The 23,523-nt window shown below is 34.8% G+C and overlaps 1 protein-coding gene across 1 annotated transcript; it reads right to left on the reverse strand.

The window, feature by feature from the left end:
• Positions 1 to 12,658: 12,658 nt before the first annotated feature.
• Positions 12,659 to 13,715, reverse strand: LOC115423170 (glutathione synthetase-like). Its single transcript, XM_030139911.1, has 2 exons — positions 13,503 to 13,715; positions 12,659 to 13,246 (listed from the first exon to the last, which is right to left on the reverse strand). Exons 1-2 carry the CDS (start codon positions 13,610 to 13,612, stop codon positions 13,123 to 13,125), a joined length of 234 nt encoding a protein of 77 aa, XP_029995771.1. The 5' UTR covers positions 13,613 to 13,715; the 3' UTR covers positions 12,659 to 13,122.
• Between the last annotated feature and the right edge of the window lie 9,808 nt (positions 13,716 to 23,523).

Below are 23,523 nucleotides of genomic sequence, written 5' to 3' on the forward strand. Positions count from 1 at the left end.
TTCTGTAAAAACAACAGGATTTTTTTTACAGTGTAACTTATGCTAACTTATTTCACTTATGTTGTAATGTTCTAAAAGTCATGTTCTAATGTTCTAAAATACATGTTCCGTTCACCTTACATGTGTTTTCTTCTATTTTTCATATACAGTATATTTCTTTGGGGTTTTTTTTCACCACTTATGGATAAGGAACCAAATATGGTAACTTCATTGACCTTGATTTTCTGCATAACAAACATTTTTTGAAAAAATTAATGTGAATAAAAAATATTTAACATTATTTGGAAAAAGTAATTAAAAAAATATAAAAACATGGTTATGTGAAAACATTTACATGACACACATTTCTGTTTCGGTTAGTGTAAACATATACACTTTAATGTGTCTTATCATGTTGATGAAGAAGCGGAGCGCGCCCTCTCCTCACACCCACTTGTTAATATTTGTTCTTTCAGTTTTATTTGTTCTCTCACTGAATTGCACCCGTAAGAGAAGTTTTATGTGATTTGCTTCTCCAAATAAACAAATGGAAAAGAAAAAGAAAAAAAAAAGCAAGTGAAAATGTTCAATAACAATTTGTTAAAAATACAGTCAGAAGTTATGATTGCACCACACAAAAACATGTATGCAGTTGTTTTTTTATGGCTTTTTTTTTCTAATATATAACAAATTAAGATGAAGATGCATCTGGTTTTCAAAAAGATGCTTCTTTAACCCTTTCATGCATAGTGGTCACTACAGTGGAAAGCTATTCTACAGCTGTTCTTTTGTGTATTCATGGATTTTGTTGTTTTAGTTGTTGATCAACCAACACAGTGGACGATCATGCATCATCCCATACACTGACATTTATACCATTACTGTAACTTTACTGTTCTTGATAAACCTGATCTGCAGTAACATATTTCAGTGTGAATCAATTGCTAATTGTTAGTAGACTGCAATTGTCAGGGTTTTTGTTTTTTTTTTAACAAAAAGTAGTTGTTTTTTGTTGCATATTATTATAAATGAGTAATAACTAGTATTAGAATATATGTTAAAATGTGAGAAAACATCAGATGAACTGGCGAAATGTCCAGGGTGTACCCCGTCTTCACCCATAAGTAGCTGGGATAGGCTCCAAGTGACCCCCCTGACCCTAGTGAGGATAAAACAGGTTCAGATAATGAATGAATGAATGAACATCAGATTAGTGACATTAAAAATGTTTGTATTTAATAGTTTTCACACAGTATGTCAGTAAATGCAATGTTTCTTTGCTTCAGAAACTAAACACATGGTGTCCGGCTGAGTGGACATTTTTGTAACTCCATAAAAAATAGGATCAGAAAAAAAAAAAAAAAAAGTCAATCACATTGTTTTTTCATGCCTAAAGAGGAATAAAAACACTCAGGAAAAAAAAAATCTCGATTAAGGTTCTCATAATTCATGCATGAAAGGGTTAATTCTAATTAACCCTTTCATACACAGTGGTCACTACAGTGGACAGTTATTCTCCAGCTGTTCTCTTATATATTCATGGGTTTTGTTGCTTTAGTTCCATATCAGCCGACACAGTGGACGCTCATGCATCATCCCATACACTGACATTCACACCATTACTGTAACTATGCTGTTCTTGATAAAACTGATCTGCAGTAACATGTTTAAGTGTAAACCAACTGTTGTTATTAGTCTGTAATTAACAGTTTTTGTCTCCATGAAGTGAGTTATGACTGGTATTAGAGTGTTCAAATGTGAGAAAACATCAGAGTAGCAGCATTAAAAATAAACGTCTGGTAAAGGTTCATACTGTCTTCCACATATAATTATTGTAGGTAATTCATTTATCAGACAAACTAGTAAGGAAAGTAAACAAACAACTACCCCTGTCTGATAAATGAATTACCTAAAATAAGCATTAAAATGGTTTTATTTCATAGTTTTCACACAATATATCAGTAAATACATGTTTCTTTGCTTCAAAAATTAAACGTGCAGTGTCCAGCTGAGCGGACGTTTTTGCAAATCCATGAAAAATAGGTTCATAAGAAAATTTTCTTTAGGTGTGTTTTTTTCATGCCTAAAGAGGAATAAAAACACTCAGGAAAAAAAAAAAATCTTGATTAAAGGTCTCATAATTCATGTATGAAAGGGTTAACTTATTTTATTTGACTTTTTTTAACTTGTCTTGTCCAGGATCATAACAGCGCAGTGGTAGTCTGGCTGCCTTTCTGTGCTCTGCCGAGGGAAACTTCATCAAGTAAATGAGTCTCCCCTTGATATTCTACTGTGTTTATTATGAGTTTTGTTGAACCACATTTCGATGCCGAACCTGACATGGAGGAACAGGGGGGAGGAGTAGAAAGGGGGAGAACGTGGGTGCAGATCTTGGTGGTAGTAGCAAATATTCAATGAGTGAAGGGGGAAGAAAAAGGAAGAAGAAGGTGGCCAAGACCCTCACAAGAGAATATCAACAATACCAACAATAACAACCATAGTGATAATTATAAAGATAAAGATAACTACAACAAGCACTGGTTCTAATTATAATTAACTTCAATTTACTATTAACCAAGACAAACTCTCATGCTCTCTTGAGTTCTTCATGTATGACTTGAAATACTGTAGTGTTTACACCAGGGCTGTCAAACTCAGTTTAGTTCAGGGGACACATTCAGCCTAATATGATATAAAGTGAGCCGGACCAGTAAAATAATATAAAAAATAGGATAAGAACAGTTTTCTCCATGTTTTTGAGTGAAAAAAGTAAAGTTCCGTCATGAAAATGTTTACATCTACGAACCGTACTTGAACATAACATGAACAAATGTGAACCTTGAAATTCTTAAGAAAAATAAGTGCAATTTTAACAATATTACACCTTAGTTTATCATTTATACATGTGCATTGCAACTTACAGATCACAGTGGATCTCCAAATACACAAAACATTTAATAACAGGTGAAATATTGGTAAAATTCCATATACTTCTCTTAAGACATTTGAGGTTATTCATATTTGTTTAGGTTATTCATATTTTGTTTGTAAAAGGCTAGTCTGTAAATGTAAACATTTTTGTGTAATTTTCCTTTTTTTTTCCAGTTTTAATTATTTATAGGTTATTATGATAGTAGTTTACTGGTCTGACCCACTTTAGGTTGAACTGACCTAAAATTATTTTAAGATCCTTGATTGTTAATATCTTAAGTGGAATTTCTGTATTTCACACATTCATCCCGGGGGCCAGATTGGACCCTTTGGTGGGCTGGTTTTGGCCCCCGTGCCACATGTTGGACACCTGTGGTTTACACAGATAAACTGAATGTACATATTTATATTTCTGTGTAGAATGTCCCAGCACATCTACACTCTTTGCACCCACAATTTTCCACATTAAAAATAGAACAAAATTAATCAAATAAAGGAAAGTCTCACTGAAGTGTGACAGAAGAATCAATGTTAAATGTGTTAAATATTCTTCCGCTCAGCAGGGGAATATTTATAGCAGAACATCCTGAGTGTTTGATCTCACAGTGATGCTTACGACTCATTTTACATTTATCAGTAAAACGATCACAGATTAAGAGTAACTGACTCAACCACCAGTTTGCGACAGGAGCTGGCTGAGCAGAACTCAGACCACAAACCTCTGGGTGCTGTTTCTGAAAGCAAATCTTCTATCTCAACAGGAAACACTGAGCTCACACTCGCCTCTTCTTCAGAATTATTCTCAGGAAACATTAAAGCATCGATTCTCAGATGCGTTTATTAGAAGTTCTATGTAGCTGGGTGTACACTGGGTCTGTTGTTTATTTATTTAGAATGTGTTACTTTTACAGCTAACTACTAAATACATATTTTATTATAATCCACTATATCTGTATCAAAACCTAAAAGGCATTCTCACCATCAGAGTCTGACTGGTACCGTTCACTGTGATGTCACACTTCTACAACATTCAACTAATGCTACATAAACATATCTCCATTCATATATAAGGTCAAGGGAAACCACGCGGCATTTGCAGAGTTTTCTGTGGCAGTTTATTCACTGACACGGAGTCAAAATTAACCCATAATTCAGATTCTTTATTTGTCATTTAACCCATAAAAACCCAAACAACCACCACCGACCAAAACCATCCACTGATCTGACCTGTTTAATAATCGCTGATCCACTAATCCAATCAATCCACGTAAATAACTGGTGTAAAATACAGTTTGTCATCTTTTCATGGTCATCAGATATGACCCATTTGGACGTTCAGAGGCTCCGTAGTGAACGTGGAAACACCGTCATCTTCTACAACATTGATTAACCCAGGGGTGATGTTAGTTCAGGGGCCACATAAAGCCCAATATGACCTGCAGTGGGCCAGATCATTAAAATAATAACATAATAATACAGAAATAATATCAATTCCAAAATTTGTATGTCTATTTTCTATGTTTTAGAGTGGAAAAAGTTAGATTATATTATCAAAATTTTTATATCTACAAACTGTCCTTTAAAAAAACTGTGGAAAAACATGAGCAACCATGACCAAAATGAAATTTATTAAGAAAAAAAAGTGCAGTTTTAACAATTTATGCCACTATTTGGCCTCAGCTTGAGCTCGGCTCATTTTCATATGTTCATTACAACGTACAGATCACAGTAGATCTACAAATACACAAAACATTTAATAACAGACAGAATATTGGTACAATTACCCTTAAATCTCTTGAGACTTTTCAGGTTGTTCATATTTGTTCAGGTTTTTTTTTTACATTTTTGTAAAGGTTAGTCTGCAAATGTTAACATTTTTGTGTAATTTTACTCTTTTTTACACTAAAACAAAGAGAAATATGTGTGGTTTTCGTTATTTATAGTTTATTATGATAGTGTTTTACTGGTCTGACCCACTTTAGGTTGAACTGACCTAAAATTATTTTGACATCCTTGATTGTTAATATCTTCAGTGTAATTTTTGTATTTCACTAATTCATCCCACAGGGCCGGATTGGACCCTTTGGCGGGCCGGTTTTGGCCCCCGGGCCACATATTTGACACCCCTGGATTAGCCAGTAAAACCCATGGAGTTTGATCGGTGACAGTGGATAGACACACTTGGTTTATGTTCAGTTATTGATATATTTTACAGAAAAAGTCACTTTTTCTTCAGTTTTCCCTGTTTTTGATTTAATAACCTTCAACTTAAATCTTTGCCTATAAGAAAATGTATATAATCAGTAAATTAAATAATGAAAAATATCTGATTTTAACTGAAAAAATGCTAAATACAGTGGATATTGTTTTAATAAATAATGATAAATCACATAAGAAAGGTTAAACAGAGAGAAAAACTTATTTGGGAACTGTCACAAAAGTAGCACTTTCTTTATGGGTTAAGTATAGATGTGGTTGTCTTGAGAGGAATTATCCATTATTATCCATTATTTTGATATCATTGTGCATCTACCCATGTTTCCATCTGGGACAATGACACAATGAATAGATGATCTTTTGGTGCACCCATCAGAAAAATACCACAGATGAAAGCAAATTAGAAACATAATGGAAGTGTCATTTGGAAAGATGCATAAAGCCCAAATGTATGGACTAGACTTCATTTGAATTTGAACATGTCCTACTTTTTAGTTTAATCCATAAAGATCCAAACATCCACTGGCAACCCAAGTCATTTACTGATCTGAACCGTTTAATACCTGTGGATCCATTAATCTTATCAATACATGTAAATAATTGGTGTAAAATCCAGTTTGTAAACTTTTCATGGTCATCAGATATGACCCATTGGGATGTTCAGAGGCTCTGTAGTTGCCGTGGAAACCCCGTCATCTTCTACAACATTGATTCACCAGTAAAACCCATGGAGTTGGACACACTGAGTTTATGTTCAGTTAATGAGAGATTTTACTGAAAAAGTCAGTTTTTCTTCAGTTTTCTTTGTTTTTATATAATAAACCTTAAGTTTAATCTAAGCTTTTATAAACATTTTCATTAAAGTAAATTAAATAATAGAAAATACCTGATTCTGACTGATAAAAATACACAATACAGAGCATAATATTATAATAAATGGTGATAAATTAAAGGTTAAATAGAGAGAAAAAATAATTTGGGATATTTGATACAAACGTAGTACTGGGTCTTTATGTGTTAAACATTCCCATCATAGATGTAATGTAAAAACAAAATGAAGATGCACTGGTCTCTAAAAACACACAGATAAAACACTGGTAGACAAAATAAAAGAGTTAGTTTAAAAATATATATAAATCAATAAATAAATAATGCACTCAATAAAATATGTGATTAAAAGAAACAAAACTGTACTAATCTGACATTAAAAAAGTATTGCACTAAATTTAACCCAAGTCAACATTGCACAGTGTGGTTGAAATCCCTCAGTATATTATACAGTTTATTTGTGACATTATGACCCAGTGCTACTTTTATGGCAGTTCTCAAATAAATTGTTGCCATAATTGACCCATTCCTAAGTGATTTATCACCATTTATTCTAATATGATCCTCTGTATTTTGCTTTTTTTCAGTGAAAATCATGTTTTTTCCTATATTTAATTTACTGATCATGTAGATGTTCATTAAAGCTCTGATTAAAGTTCAGGATTATTCTATTACAAACAGAGAAAACTGAAGAAAAAGTGACTTCTTCCACAAAGATATCATTAACTGAATATAAACCAAGTGTCTCCATCTACTGGCATTTATCAAACTAGATGTTTTTTGTTTTACTGGTGAATCAATGTTGTAGAAGATGATGGTGTTTCCATGGTAAATAAATGTTTCATATCAACACTTCTATGACTGATTTATCTAAACATAAAATTAAAAAAATAAATTAATGTTTCATATCAACACGTCTATGACTGATTTACCTAAACAATAAATAAATAAATGTTTCATATCAACTACAACTAACTACTTGTAACTGTATCTGTATTTGCTGAGCCAGCAAAACTATTTTTATTGAACTCTTTTTGTTTTCTATTTTTTCTTCTAATGCTTCTAACACTTAATACAATCATTCTTTACTAACCTACTATAATAATTACGAACAATAAAATGTAATATGACTTGTGCTTTTCATAAACCAAGTAAATATTGTACCAGTAATACACATGTATAACTATAAGCACCACTGAAAATAAGATTTAAGATTACAATTTTAATTTCAGGACCATTCAGTTCCTAATCCTCACTCATAAACACTGCTGGAGCTAAAATAAGGAAAACAAAATCTGTTTCATATATTATAGATCAAAACTGGAAAACAAGAAATGTTACACTAGAACGTATAATAAATCTCAACACATCATTTAAGCTCAGGAAAAAATGTTGTAAAAATAAAAGTTGCTTTAATTTTCTGAACTGGTGTTTTCTTCCTCTCAAGGCACCATCTATTTCATCATCATCATCATCATCATCATCATCATCATCATCATCATCATCATAATAATAATAATAATAATAATAATAATAATAATGAGAATAATAATGAGAAGAAGAAGAGGAAGAAGAAAAAAATAATCAAAATGTAAATAAAAATCCCAGCTTCTTCACTTTTTTCAGACTGCTTGGAAGGCAAAGGGGTAGAATAGTAATCAATCAAATAAATCCAAATTCCCCTTGGAGCCGACTCAAAGGCCTATTTTCACCTCTAACTCTAACATGACTTCAACCTAATGATGAGAGGAAAGTAAAAAAGCAGTGTTTGTACATTTTGCCGATGAAAATACATTCTGCACTGTTTAATCTCATGCAACAGGAAATTGAAAGGGTGTGGGTGTTGTTAGTGGGTTCCACTCAGATTTCAGACACTGACCTGCAGCCAGTCACACAGTCTGTTTGTTCACATGGACAGTGTCTCCCCCTGGTGGCTGAAAATGACACCGAGTGAAAGACAATTATTTCTGAAGTCTTTGAGTCCCTTATGAACCAGCTAAAGCCAGTGTCATGGTTAAGGCCTGAGGTCGGAGTATCCATATCAAGCCGCTCATATTTGAGCAGATAACAGTCTGAACCCTGATCCTTTTGGTCTGCAGATATTTACCAACTGCAGGGTCATGAAAAACCATCATCCTAGTGAATTAGAACTCAGGTTGACTGATGAGGTTTGTGATCTGTGCTTTGACCACCAGGTTGATACTATCTGTAAGAAAGCACATCAGCACATGTATATTTACCAGAAACACCAGAGTTTTAACCCCCAAGTGCCTAAATGTGTTTATAATTACAGAAAAAAATGTGTTGTTGCTGTGACACAGATCCTACACATGTGAATTATGTGCAATAAGTATAACCGTGCAATAATCTTCTGTCCTGTGATAAAAACATAATATTTATTCAATATTTATTAAAAATAAATGCACTATTTTTATATAGACGTAGGTATACATACTGTTTTTATAGGAAATACATATTGTTAATACTGTTAGTGGAGATACATACTGTTTCTCATACACACACACACACACAGACACACACACACACACACACACACAGTGTTATTCATGGTAATACATACAGTACTGTTAATGTTGTTCATAGATATACATACTGTCACATACTGTTAATATGTGTATTAATACTGCCTATTCATATTTTATCCAGTTTTATTTTTTATTCTACTAAGCTCTATTCTTATGTTACTTTGTTAAATTGTACATTTTTATTATATTTTCTTATCTTATTTTTAGTTTTTGAAATTTTATATTTGCCCTATTCTTTTTTCTGTAGCACTGGTGTTTGTTAATATTACTGTTCTATTCTATTCTATTCTATTCTATTCTATTCTATTCTATTCTATTCTATTCTATTCTATTAAATGTAGATAATTTGAATTTTAATTAATTTGAATATAGTGTCTACATTAGGTATAATTGCCATAATTGTCATAATAGTAACTAAACAAATTTTCCAATCTCAGGTATGTCAGTTATTTTATTGATGCTGCTGTTAATCAGTTATTCCAGTCAACATTCCAAAGAAAACAGAAATGATAATAAAACAAAACAAAACAAAACACCAGAATGTCATGAAATTAATAACACTGTTAAAATGTTGGCAATTATGTAACCATGGATGTTCTTTTATAGAAGTTGAAGATATCTTGTACCAGTGGCGTGCACAGACATTTAGAGGGGCAGGTCCTCAGCCAACGAAAAAGGGCACCCCTCTCCCGAGTCCGACAATCCTGATCTGCAGCGTTTTCATAAATATTAGTCCGCAATAACTTGCCATCACTGTTTATTCCGTATTACACATATGTTAGCATTTTACTAAACAATGTACTGCAACTGCAATGGCCTTACACTTTTCACACCAAATAACTAGAAAAAAACAAACCAAAAACATTCTACTTGTAAAGTACAATGAGCACAGGCCTTAAGAGTCCAGGAGCAAAAAAATGACAAGAGGAGGATTATGAACCACCCAACCACGTAAAAATCTACAAAGCCAAAACTGAGTCACACAACCATGACAATCACTAATTTACTGAACAACCTCCATCAACCTGAACAAACCAGTATCATAGAACCAACCTAGGACTGCACACTCGACACAACTGTGCATAAGGACTGACGTTTGACTTGGTCCAGGACACAAGAGAGCTGGTACTCTGGGCTGCCTGCTGCAAGTCTCTTTTCCACTGTTTCTTTACTCTTTCCTTTCTTGGAATTTTGCTGCAGTTGATGAATAAGAAACATCAAATTGTGCACTACAATGAACAGTGTAGACCAGGGGTGTCAAACTCATTTTAGTTCAGGGGCCACATACGCTTAATATGATCTAAAGTGGGCCGGACCAGTAAAATAATATAAATAATAGGATAAGAACTTTTGAGTGAAAAAAGTAAATTCTGTAATGAAAATGTTTACATCTACGAATTGTACTTGAACATAACATGAACAAACATGAACCTGAAAATTTGTTAGTAAAATAAGTGCAATGTTAACAATATTACATCTCAGTTTATCATTTATACATGTGAATCACAACTTAGAGATCAAAGTGGATCTACAAATACACAAAACATTAAATAACAGGGAGAATATTATTAAAATTCTACATACTTCTCTTAAGACATTTCAGATATTCACATTTTTTGTAAAACACTTGTATGTAAATGTAAACATTTTTGTGTAATTTTACTTTTTTTACGCTAAAACAGAGACAAATTTACAGTTTTCATTATTTATAGGTTATTATGATAGTATTTTACCAGTCTGATCCACTTTAGACTGAAATGACCTAAAATGATTTGACCATCCTTGATTATTAATATAACCTGTCCAAAACTGAACTGCTGGTCTTCCCAGCTAAGCCAACCATACAGCAGGACATCTCCATCACTACTGACTCCATACCTCTCGCTCCTACCAGTGTAGTACGTAACCTGGGAGTCATGACTGATAATCAGTTGACCTTCACAGATCACGTTGCCTCTGTCACCCGATCATGCTGTTTCACTCTGTTCAACCTAAGACAGATCAGGCCATACCTAACCGAACAGGCCACCCAGCTCCTGGTGCAGACTATGGTTATCTCCCGCCTTGACTACTGCAATGCTCTTCTAACGGGCCTCCCAGCTTGTGTTGTCAAACCACTACAGATGGTCCAGAATGCAGCAGCGTGTCTGGTCTTCAATCAGCCTAAAAGGGCACATGTCACCCCCTTACTCACTGAGTTACACTGGCTACCCTTAGCTGCCCGCATCAAATTCAAATCTTTAATCCTAGCCTACAAAATTCTCAGTGGGTCTGCTCCTACCTACTTAGGTGCACTAATAAAAGCTTATGTTGCCCCACGACCACTCCGCTCATCTGGGGAACGTAGTCTGGTGGTTCCCAGACCTTGTACAAGACAATCCAGGCTCTTTTCATGGGTCGTTCCATGTTGGTGGAACGCTCTACCAAGTGCTACAAGAACAGAGGCATCCCTGCCTATCTTCAAGAAGCTCCTGAAGACCCAGCTCTTCCGAGAGCACCTCCTGTCCTAGCACTTTCAAACATTCCATTCCATTTTAAATATTCTAATAAGGTTTTTCCCAGGATAACCACAGATTCTTCCAGGATTATCTCTGGACCTGCTGCGGTGGTCCTGCCTCTTCCCTGCCCTCATCATCACCACTCACTTATCCTCAACCGCCTCCATGTGTCTCCCCCTACTCCCCCCTTCTCCCCCAGTCTCTATCTCTATCGCTCTCTCTTTTTCTCTTTCTTTACTCTCTCTCTTTAACCCCAACTGGTCAAGGCAGACGTCCATCCTCCAGGAGTCTGGGTCTGCTCCAGGTTTCTGCTGTTAAAGGGAAGTTTTTCCTTCCACTGTCACCAGTCACAAGTGTTTGCTCCTGGAGGATTCTGTTGGGTTTCTGTAAATTGGCTTAGAGTCTGGTTTTGACCGACTCTATGTATAAAGTGTCATGAGATAACTTTTTTTGTGATCTGGCGCTATATAAATAAAATTTGATTGATTGAGTGATTTAATTTGTTTTCCCCTGTAAGTCGCTTTGGAAAAAATCGTCTGCCAAATGCATAAACATAAACATAAACATAAACATAATATTTGTCATGTCGGCTCCCAGACAGTGTCTGGATTTTTGTCTCTCTTGTCTGTCTTTTATGTTGTCTGTCATTTCCTGTTTTATTTTGTTAAGTTTCCCTCATGTGTCATGTCTGGTGTCTTTACTTCCCCTCCTTGATTGTTTCACCTGTTCCTGATTACCTGTCTCCACCCTGATGTGTGCCACCTGTGTCTAATTGTCTTCCCGCCCTCTTGTGTATTTAAACCCTGTGTCTTCTCCTGTTTGTTTGCTACACTCATGTGCTTACTCACCAGTGTTTTTGGATCCTGTCTGTCTGCCTGTTGTGACCTGTTTTTGTCTACCGACCACCGAATCTGCCTGTTCCTGTTCTGCCTGCTCGTCTGTTGTGACCTGGTTCGTTTCCGACTACTGATTCTGCCTAACCCCTGTGTACCTCAGCCTCCAATGATTACCTGTGTGTTCGACCCATCGCCTGGATTACTGACCGTGAGTTTAGCCTGTCCCTCATGTCCCGTTGCCTATCATATTGCCTTCCCGTGTATGACCTGGACTGTTTTTTGACATACCTCTGTTTTTCCCTAGTCGGGGTTCCGTTGGGATTTTTCCGGCTCGGCCGCGCTGGCTGCCCGCTGACCCCGTTCACGGCCCAGACGTCAAGGCCCGAACTTGGCGTCATCACAGGTTTATTAATCATTCTGTGTTGTGCTTTAACCCTTGTAACAATGTTCAGTAAACACACTCGACTTTACGTCTGTCTTTTGGTCTTGCATTTGGGTTCAGCCTTTGTACCTGACTTGTTACAGTATCTTCAGTGTAATTTTTGCATTTCACAGATTCATCCCAGGGGCTGGATTGGACCTTTTGGTGGGCTGGATTTGGCCCCCGGGCCACATGTTGGACACCTGTGTTGTAGACATACAGATTTTTTTTTTCATGCTTGTGTAAAGATCGCTTTGCAGCACCTGGAGGGTTCAATTTCAGACTTTATGAACTATTCAGGTCCAAATACACAAATAAATGAACCAAAGACTAATAAAAGTGGGTTTAGCAAAATATGACCCTTTAAAGTGCACGTAAACGCATTAGATTCGATTCTTACAACTATCTGATTATTCCCAGTTATTGGACTTTTATTGGTCATGTAAACAGGCCCATTGTCACGACACATGAGCAAAAGGATCAGATTTGGTCTCCTTTTGCTCGCAGTGTGAAGGAAACCTCAGAGAACTGCAGCCTTTCTGAACAGACATGAAGTCAACAGCTGATGACAGACGTGACCCTCAAAGACAATAACAGGAAGTCGACCGTTACTACTCACTTAGTACTCTGAAAGAAACCTGATAATAAACACGTCAGATCCCATTATTACATTTATCCGACTGCTCCCAGTTAATGGAGTTTGATGGTCAGTAAGCAGACTCACTAACAGCTTCAGTCTTGACATGTGAGACCCACATTCTGTTAGTGTGGATTTGTCTGCAGCATCAAATGTTACATGGAATAAAATGCAGATTTCATTTCACATTTCTTCGCAGTTGAACAGTATGGAGTGGGAGTTAAAGTTCTCAGATGAGGAGAGGATTGTCCAGCACGGCCACTCCTGCCGCTACACCTCCGTCTGAGTGTTCTGAACTTTTGGTCCTCAGCAGGTGACCCACACATTCATTCATCACCATGTCTTCACCCCGTCTACAAGGAAACAAAGAACAAGGTCACTTAAGGCTTAATCCCAGTCTAATCCCAAAGAGGAGCCTTCATAGTAAAAAAAAGCATCTGGAATTAAATGAACAGATCAGTCAAGCAAAACATCAGCTTTATCTGAACTTTACAGTCAGCCTCTCTGTGTGTTTCATTTATCATGTCTTACAGGATTAGTGAAACCAAAAACCCTCTAAGTATTTGGTGGCAGTAGAAAGTCTAGATAAGACTCCAGAATCCTGCTTACCTGACATATGCTCCGAACACTCCCAGCTCACTGAGGCAGGTGCTCATTTTGAGGGGAGCGTCTCGTCTCAGCAGGTAGTTGTGAACGGGGGCAGGGTGGATTTTATCCATCAGAATGTAGGCTGTCCTCTCTGTGCTGTCCTTCACTGCCTCCAGAACCTGGCAGATCTCTGACCCGTAGATGTTGTTGCCTGAAAATATGTCAGTGTAAGGAATGAAATATGAGATTAGGAGAAAAACTGTTATTTATTCTTAGTTTACTGCTGTCTGACTTTTCTTATACTAACATGTCTACCAGTAGATGTAAAAGAGACATCAAGAATCTTCACTATGTGTACGAAAGGGCAACGGTTAACTGGTTACAATTAATTCACTGATACATGGTTTAATTCAGCAACTTATAATTTGTCAAATATGTTTTCTGATTTAAATAGTTTTTTCATTATTCTTTTACTCTTTATACCCGTCTGCTTTTAATTAGGGGTGGGCAATATTGCAGGATTTGGTTTCAATCTGATACCAAGTAAATACAGGGCCAGTATCGCCAATACAATACAATACTGACACTTCTATTTTATAACACTGTGTGTGTGTATACAGGGTGGGGAAGCAAAATTTACAATATTTTGAGGCAGGGATTGAAAGACAGTGTATGACCAATTAGTTTATTGAAAGTCATGAGAATTTATTTGCCACAAGAAAATTGACATAATAGAAAATGTTTTTATTCTATGTGTCCTCCTTCTTTCTCAATAACTGCCTTCACACACTTCCTGAAACTTGCGCAAGTGTTCCTCAAATATTCGGGTGACAACTTCTCCCATTTTTTTTTAATAGTATCTTCCAGACTTTCTCGTAATAGTTTTGCTCATAGTCATTCTCTTCTTTCCATTATAAACAGTCTTTATGGACACTCCAACTATTTTTGAAATCTCCTTTGGTGTGACGAGTGCATTCAGCAAATCACACACTCTTTGACGTTTGCTTTCCTGATTACTCATATGGGCAAAAGTTTCTGAAAAGGTATGGATAATAGTGTTAGGTATGATTATGACATCAATATGTTTGGTTTCAAAACAATTGACGTAGTGCCTGCTGAGAAAAAACAACTAAATGTTCATTGTAAATTTTGCTTCCCCACCCTGTATATGAAACAGTATGTATCTCTATTAACAGTATTAACAATATGTATTTCCTATAAAAACAGTATGTATATCTATGTAAAACAGTATGTATACCTACGTCTACATAAAAATAGTGCATTTATTTTTAATAAATATTACGTTTTTATCACAGGACAGAAGATTATTGCACGGTTATACTTATTGCACATAATTCACATGCAGGATCTGTGTCACAGCAACAACACAAATTTTTTTCTGTAATTATAAACACATTTAGGCACTTGGGGGTTAAAACTCTGGTGTTTCTGGTAAATATACATGTGCTGATGTGCTTTCTTACAGGTAGTATCAACCTGGTGGTCAAAGCACAGATCACAAACCTCATCAGTCAACCTGAGTTCTAATTCACTAGGATGATGGTTTTTCATGACCCTGCAGTTGGTAAATATCTGCAGACCAAAAGGATCAGGGTTCAGACTGTTATCCGCTCAAATATGAGCGGCTTGATATGGATACTCCGACCTCTGGCCTTAACCATGACACTGGCTTTAGCTGGTTCATAAGGGACTCAAAGACTTCAGAAATAATTGTACATTCACAGCATTAGTGTGTATTACTATTGGTGTTCTTTCTGTTCTGTTTCTCCAGTTTCACCGGTTTTTTTATTTCTGCCTCCACCTGTCATTATATCAGCTGACTTTTATTTCCTAAACTACGGCCGTTGCTTTTGTAAATTTGAGCTGTGGATGTTTTGTTTTTTTTAATCAGTGATTGACATCTCAGGGTACATAGACCTCAAGTGATTTCTCCGAGTTATGTTGAAATTAAAAAGATGCCTAGGCCATGATTTTTAATAATGTGGACATTAACAACCATGTTAAATATCCAGTACGTCTTTCGGAATTTATAGTGAGAAGTCCTTCACTCAGTGTCATTTTCAACCACCAGGGGGAGACACTGTCCATGTGAACAAACAGACTGTGTGACTGGCTGCAGGTCAGTGTCTGAAATCTGAGTGGAACCCACTAACAACACCCACACCCTTTCATTTTCCTGTTGCATGAGATTAAACATGAGGTGTGGAATGTATTTTCATCAGCAAAATGTACAAACACTGCTTTTTTACTTTCCTCTCATCATTAGGTTGAAGTCATGTTAGAGTTAGAGGTGAAAATAGGCCTTTGAGTCGGCTCCAAGGGGAATTTGGATTTATTTGATTACTATTCTACCCCTTTGCCTTCCAAGCAGTCTGAAAAAAGTGAAGAAGCTGGGATTTTTATTTACATTTTGATTATTTTTTTCTTCTTCTCATTATTCTTATTATTCTTATTATGAAATACCAGGTGCCTTGAGAGGAAGAAAACACCATTTTGGAAAATTAAAGCAACTTTTATTTTCAATTTTTTTTTCCTGAGCTTAAATGATGTGTTGAGATTTATTATACGTTCTAGTGTAACATTTCTTGTTTTCCAGTTTTGATCTATAATATATGAAACAGATTTTGTTTTCCTTATTTTAGCTCCAACAGTGTTTATGAGTGAGGATTAGGAACTGAATGGTCCTGAAATTAAAATTGTAATCTTAAATCTTATTTTCAGTGGTGCTTATAGTTATACATGTGTATTACTGGTACAATATTTACTTGGTTTATGAAAAGCACAAGTCATATTACATTTTATTGTCCGTAATTATTATAGTAGGTTAGTAAAGAATGATTGTATTAAGTGTTAGAAGCATTAGAAGAAAAAATAGAAAACAAAGAGTTCAATAAAAATAGTTTTGCTGGCTCAACAAATACAGATACAATTACAAGTAGTTAGTTGTAGTTGATATGAAACATTTATTTATTTTACATTTAGGTAAATCAGTCATACAAGTGTTGATATGAAACATTTATTTGTTTGTTTTTATTTTATGTTTAGATTAATCAGTCATACAAGTGTTGATATATTATAACTGTAATATGTATGTCTAAATGTGGACAATGTAGAAATATATGTATATAATAGGAATGTACATTTATCTTCACACTGTAATTGGGAGGAATGTACATTTACAAGAATGGAGAATATATAAATGAAAGGCTGTTTTTCCCCCTTTTTTTCCCTCTTATTGTATGATGAAATCTCACACATACATTTATGTAAGGTGAAAGCTACTCTCAAGGCAATCTTTTTTTGTTAGGGTTACATTATACACAATATAACGAGGTGAATATAGTAGAAAGTTTTCATGTTTACAGGTGATTTTTAAGCTTATGTGTTTGCAAAAAAGTTGAAAACAGATGTTTGATTTCATGTTGACGTTTAACCCATAAAGACCCAAACATCCACCAGCATCCAAAATCTACTGATCTAAACCGTTAAATACCTGTTGATCCACTAATTCTATTAATACATGTAAATATTTGGTTTAAAATACAGTTTATCATCTTTTCATAGTCATCAGATATGACCCATTTGGACATTCAGAGGCTCTGTAGTTACCATGGAAACACCGTCATCTTCTACAACATTGATTCACCAGTTTAAAAAAAAAAAAAAATGCAGTTTGATAAATGACAGTGAATGGAGACGCTTGGTTTATGTTCAGTTAATGATATCTTTGTGGAAGAAGTCACTTTTTCTTCAGTTTTCTCTGTTTGTGATATAATAATCCTGAACTTTAATCAGAGCTTTTATGAACATCTACATGATCAGCGAATTAACCCTTTCATGCATGAATTATGAAAAAAATTATCTAGATTTTTTTTTTTAGATTGATTTTATTACTCAAAATTAGGCTGAAGTTGAAATGTGTTTTGAACTTTTTTTTTTTTTTTTTTTTTTTTTTTTAATATGGCTTTATTAAGAAGATATTTAATATATGAGTTTTGACTTTTTTTATTAAATAATTGTCTATATTGGAAACATCACGATGCAATATTTTTTTCAGACACATTTTAAAAATTTTTATGGAATGTCCATTGAGGTGGACAGCTGTTTTTTTTTTTGTTTTTTTGTTTTTTTTTTTTGTATAAAGATATAACTCCTGTCTACAAACATGGACAGAAAACCCACAGCTGGGTCTTAGGAGGATAACTTTATGAGATCACAGAGCAGTCAGAATTCTAAAACTAAGATGACACTTCTTTTCATTGTATTGCTTAGGGTCTATAGAGGGGAAACCCATGTGGTTTGGAGAATATTGGCTTTATAACCCTTTGGAAAATTAGCTTATACTATGTGTCCACAAATGTGGACGCCATGCATGACAGGGTTAAATATAGGAAAATACACGATTTTCACTGGAAAAAAAAAAAAAGTAAAATGCAGGGGATAATATTAGAATAAATGGTGATAAATCACTTAGGAATGGGTCAATTATGGCAACAATTTATTTGAGAACTGCCATAAAAGTAGCACTGGGTCATAATGTCACAAATAACCTGTATAATATACTGATGGATCTCAACCACACTGTGCTATATTGATTTGGGTTATATTTAGTGCAATACTTTTTTAACATCAGATTAGTACAGGTTTTTTTTTTTTTTTTTTATCACCTATTATATTCTGTGCATTATTTATTTATTGATTTATATATATTTTTATACAAACTCTCTTATTCTGTCTACCTGTGTTTTATCTGTGTGTTTTTAGAGACCAGTGCATCTTCATTTTGTTAATATATAAATAAATTTTCATATAGGCTCAGATTTAAGTTGAGGGTCATTAAAACAAAAACTGGGACAACTGAAGAAAAAGTGACTTTTTCTGTAAAATATATCAATAACTGAACATAAACCAAGTGTGTCTATCCACTGTCACCGATCAAACTCCATGGGTTTAACTGGTTAATACAGGGGTGTCAAACATGTGGCCCGGGGACCAAAACCAAAGCCAAAGGGTCCAATCCGGCCCTGTGGGATGAATTAGTGAAAAACAAAAATTACACTGAAGATATTAACAATCAAAGATGTCAAAATAAATTTAGTTCAATTCCATCTAAAGTGGGTCAGACCAGTAAAACACTATCATAATAAACTATAAATAATGAAAACCACATATTTTTCTCTTTGTTTTAGTGTAAAAAAAGAGTAACATTACAAAAATGTTAACATTTGCAGACTAACCTTTACAAAAATGTGAAAAACCTGAACAAATATGAACAACCTGAAATGTCTTAAGAGATTTAAGAGTAATTGTACCAATATTCTGTCTGTTATTAAATGTTTTGTGTATTTGTAGATCTACTGTGATCTGTACGTTGTAATGAACATGTAAAAATGAGCCGAGCTCAAGCTGAGGCCAAATAGTGGCATAAATTCTTAAAATTGTACTTTGTTTTCTTAATAAATTTCATTTTGGTCATGGTTGCTCATGTTTTTCCACAGTTTTTTTAAAGGACAGTTTGTAGATATAAAAATTTTGATAATATAATCTAACTTTTTCCACTCTAAAACATAGAAAATAGACATACAAATTTTGGAATTGATATTATTTCTGTATTATGTTATTATTTTAATGATCTGGCCCACTGCAGGTCATACTGGGCTTTATGTGGCCCCTGAAATAACATCGCCCCTGGGTTAATCAATGTTGTAGAAGATGACGGTGTTTCCACGTTCACTACGGAGCCTCTGAATGTCCAAATGGGTCATATCTGATGACCATGAAAAGATGACAAACTGTATTTTACACCAGTTATTTACGTGGATTGATTGGATTAGTGGATCAGCGGTTATTCAACAGGTCAGATCAGTGGATGGTTTTGGTTGGTGGTGGTTGTTTGGGTTTTTATGGGTTAAATGACAAAGAATCTGAATTATGGGTTAATTTTGACTCCGTGTCAGTGAATAAACTGCCACAGAAAACTCTGCAAATGCCGCGTGGTTTCCCTTGACCTTATATATGAATGGAGATATGTTTATGTAGCATTAGTTGAATGTTGTAGAAGTGTGACATCACAGTGAACGGTACCAGTCAGACTCTGATGGTGAGAATGCCTTTTAGGTTTTGATACAGATATAGTGGATTATAATAAAATATGTATTTAGTAGTTAGCTGTAAAAGTAACACATTCTAAATAAATAAACAACAGACCCAGTGTACACCCAGCGGCATAGAACTTCTAATAAACGCATCTGAGAATCGATGCTTTAATGTTTCCTGAGAATAATTCTGAAGAAGAGGCGAGTGTGAGCTCAGTGTTTCCTGTTGAGATAGAAGATTTGCTTTCAGAAACAGCACCCAGAGGTTTGTGGTCTGAGTTCTGCTCAGCCAGCTCCTGTCGCAAACTGGTGGTTGAGTCAGTTACTCTTAATCTGTGATTGTTTTACTGATAAATGTAAAATGAGTCGTAAGCATCACTGTGAGATCAAACACTCAGGATGTTCTGCTATAAATATTCCCCTGCTGAGCGGAAGAATATTTAACACATTTAACATTGATTCTTCTGTCACACTTCAGTGAGACTTTCCTTAATTTCATTAATTTGTTCTGTTTTTAATGTGGAAAAATTTTTGGGTGGAAAGAGTGTAGATGTTTTGGGACATTTTATACAGAAATATAAATATGTACATTCAGTTTATTTGTGTAAACCACAGGTGTCCAACATGTGGCCTGGGGGCCAAAACTGGCCCACCAATGGGTCCAGTCCAGCCCACGGTATGAATTAATGAAACACAAAAATTCCACTTAAGATATTAACAATCAAGGATCTTCAAATAATTTTAGGTCAGTTCAACCTAAAGTGAGTCAGACCAGTAAACTACTATCATAATAACCTATAAATAATTAAAACTGGAAAAAAAAAAGGAAAATTACACAAAAATGTTTACATTTACAGACTAGCCTTTTACAAACAAAATATGAATAACCTAAACAAATATGAATAACCTCAAATGTCTTAAGAGAAGTATATGGAATTTTACCAATATTTCGCCTGTTATTAAATGTTTTGTGTATTTGGAGATCCACTGTGATCTGTAAGTTGCAATGCACATGTATAAATGATAAACTAAGGTGTAATATTGTTAAAATTGCACTTATTTTTCTTAAGAATTTCAAGGTTCACATTTGTTCATGTTATGTTCAAGTACGGTTCGTAGATGTAAACATTTTCATGATGGAACTTTACTTTTTTCACTCAAAAACATGGAGAATTGATTATTTTACTGAATAATTGAATATTATTTTACTGGTCCGGCTCACTTTATATCATATTAGGCTGAATGTGTCCCCTGAACTAAACTGAGTTTGACAGCCCTGGTGTAAACACTACAGTATTTCAAGTCATACATGAAGAACTCAAGAGAGCATGAGAGTTTGTCTTGGTTAATAGTAAATTGAAGTTAATTATAATTAGAACCAGTGCTTGTTGTAGTTATCTTTATCTTTATAATTATCACTATGGTTGTTATTGTTGGTATTGTTGATATTCTCTTGTGAGGGTCTTGGCCACCTTCTTCTTCCTTTTTCTTCCCCCTTCACTCATTGAATATTTGCTACTACCACCAAGATCTGCACCCACGTTCTCCCCCTTTCTACTCCTCCCCCCTGTTCCTCCATGTCAGGTTCAGCATCGAAATGTGGTTCAACAAAACTCATAATAAACACAGTAGAATATCAAGGGGAGACTCATTTACTTGATGAAGTTTCCCTCGGCAGAGCACAGAAAGGCAGCCAGACTACCACTGCGCTGTTATGATCCTGGACAAGACAAGTTAAAAAAAGTCAAATAAAATAAGTTAACCCTTTCATACATGAATGATGAGACCTTTAATCAAGATTTTTTTTTTTCCTGAGTGTTTTTATTCCTCTTTAGGCATGAAAAAAACACACCTAAAGAAAATTTTCTTATGAACCTATTTTTCATGGATTTGCAAAAACGTCCGCTCAGCTGGACACTGCACGTTTAATTTTTGAAGCAAAGAAACATGTATTTACTGATATATTGTGTGAAAACTATGAAATAAAACCATTTTAATGCTTATTTTAGGTAATTCATTTATCAGACAGGGGTAGTTTGTTTACTTTCCTTACTAGTTTGTCTGATAAATGAATTACCTACAGTAATTATATGTGGAAGACAGTATGAACCTTTACCAGACGTTTATTTTTAATGCTGCTACTCTGATGTTTTCTCACATTTGAACACTCTAATACCAGTCATAACTCACTTCATGGAGACAATATGCCAAAAAACCAACAAATTTTCACAAAAACTGTTAATTACAGACTAATAACAGCAATTGGTTTACACTTACACAAGTTACTGCAGATCAGTTTTATCAAGAACAGCATAGTTACAGTAATGGTGTGAATGTCAGTGTATGGGATGATGCATGAGCGTCCACTGTGTCGGCTGATATGGAACTAAAGCAACAAAACCCATGAATATATAAGAGAACAGCTGGAGAATAACTGTCCACTGTAGTGACCACTGTGTATGAAAGGGTTAATTAGAATTAACCCTTTCATGCATGAATTATGAGAACCTTAATCAAGATTTTTTTTCCTGAGTGTTTTTATTCCTCTTTAGGCATGAAAAAAACAATGTGATTGAATTTTTTTTTTTTTTTTATGAACCTATTTTTCATGGACATTTTTAATGCCACTAATCTGATGTTCATTCATTCATTCATTCATTCATTATCTGAACCTGTTTTATCCTCACTAGGGTCATGGGGGTCACTTGGAGCCTATCCCAGCTACTTATGGGTGAAGGCGGGGTACACCCTGGACATTTTGCCGGTTCATCTGATGTTTTCTCTCATTTTAACATCCTCTAATACTAGTTATCAGTCATTTATAATAATATGCAACAAAAAACAGCTACTTTTTGTTAAAAAAAAAACAAAAAACAAACAAACCTGATAATTACACTCTAATAACTAGAAACACTCGGAGAGCGCAGACCTCCACCAAGGCTGATCAGTGGACCCCCCGTGGGCCCCCCCACCCCACCCCCAGTCACCCCCAAAAGTCAATCATTTCTTCCTTATCCCATTTCCAACAAATCCTGAAAATTTCATCCAAATCTGTCCATAACTTTTTGAGTTATGTTGCACACTGACGGACAGACAAACAAACAGACAAACAAACAGACAAACAAACAAACAAACCCTGGCAAAAACATAACCTCCTTGGCGGAGGTTAAAAAAAAAAAAAAAAAGCCATAAAAAAAACAACTGCATACATGTTTTTGTGTGGTGCAATCCTAACTTCTGACTGTATTTTTAACAAATTGTTATTGAATGTTTTCACTTACTTTTTTTTTTTTTTTCTTTTTCTTTTTCCATTTGTTTATTTGGAGAAGCAGATCATACAAAACTTCCCTTTTGGGTACAATTCAATGAGAGAACAAATAAAACTGAAAGAACAAATATTAACAAGTGGGCAGGAGTAGAGGGCGCGCTCTGCTTCTTCATCAACATAAGACACAAAGTGTATATGTTTACACTAACCGAAACAGAAATATGTGTCATGTAAATGTTTTCACATAACGCATATTTTTATATTTGCTTTATTACTTTTTCCATATAATGTTAAATGTTTCTTATTCACATTAATTTTCTCTAAAATAAATAATGACTCTTGTTTTGAAAATGTAGTCTTCCTCTTTAACCCTTTCATGTATGTATTACGACACAGGTGTCAAACATAAGGCCCAAGGGCAAAAACCGGCCCACAAAAGGGTCCGTTCTGGCCTGTGAGATGAAGGTATGAAATGCAAAAATGACACTGATGATAATTACAATTAAAAGTGTCGGAATCATTTTAGTTCAGGAGACACATACAGACCAATCTTGAGAACCTATAAATAATAACAACACCCATTTTTTCCCCTCTTTGTTTTAGTGTTAAAAAAAAAAAGTCAAATTACATAAAAATATTTACATTTACAAACTATCCT

Source organism: Sphaeramia orbicularis, chromosome 7 (genome assembly GCF_902148855.1).
Source record: "Sphaeramia orbicularis chromosome 7, fSphaOr1.1, whole genome shotgun sequence".
Taxonomy (NCBI): Eukaryota; Metazoa; Chordata; class Actinopteri; order Kurtiformes; family Apogonidae; genus Sphaeramia; species Sphaeramia orbicularis.

What these genes read in the sequence shown, in the direction of transcription:
- LOC115423170 (XM_030139911.1), bottom strand. Translation starts at nt 13,612, where the DNA reads ATGGATAAAATCCACCCTGCCCCCGTTCACAACTACCTGCTGAGACGA. An exon ending in GTGTTCGGAGCATATGTCAG is followed by an intron (nt 13,247 to 13,502) that starts GTAAGCAGGATT and finishes GTTTCCTTGTAG; the next exon opens with ACGGGGTGAAGACATGGTGA.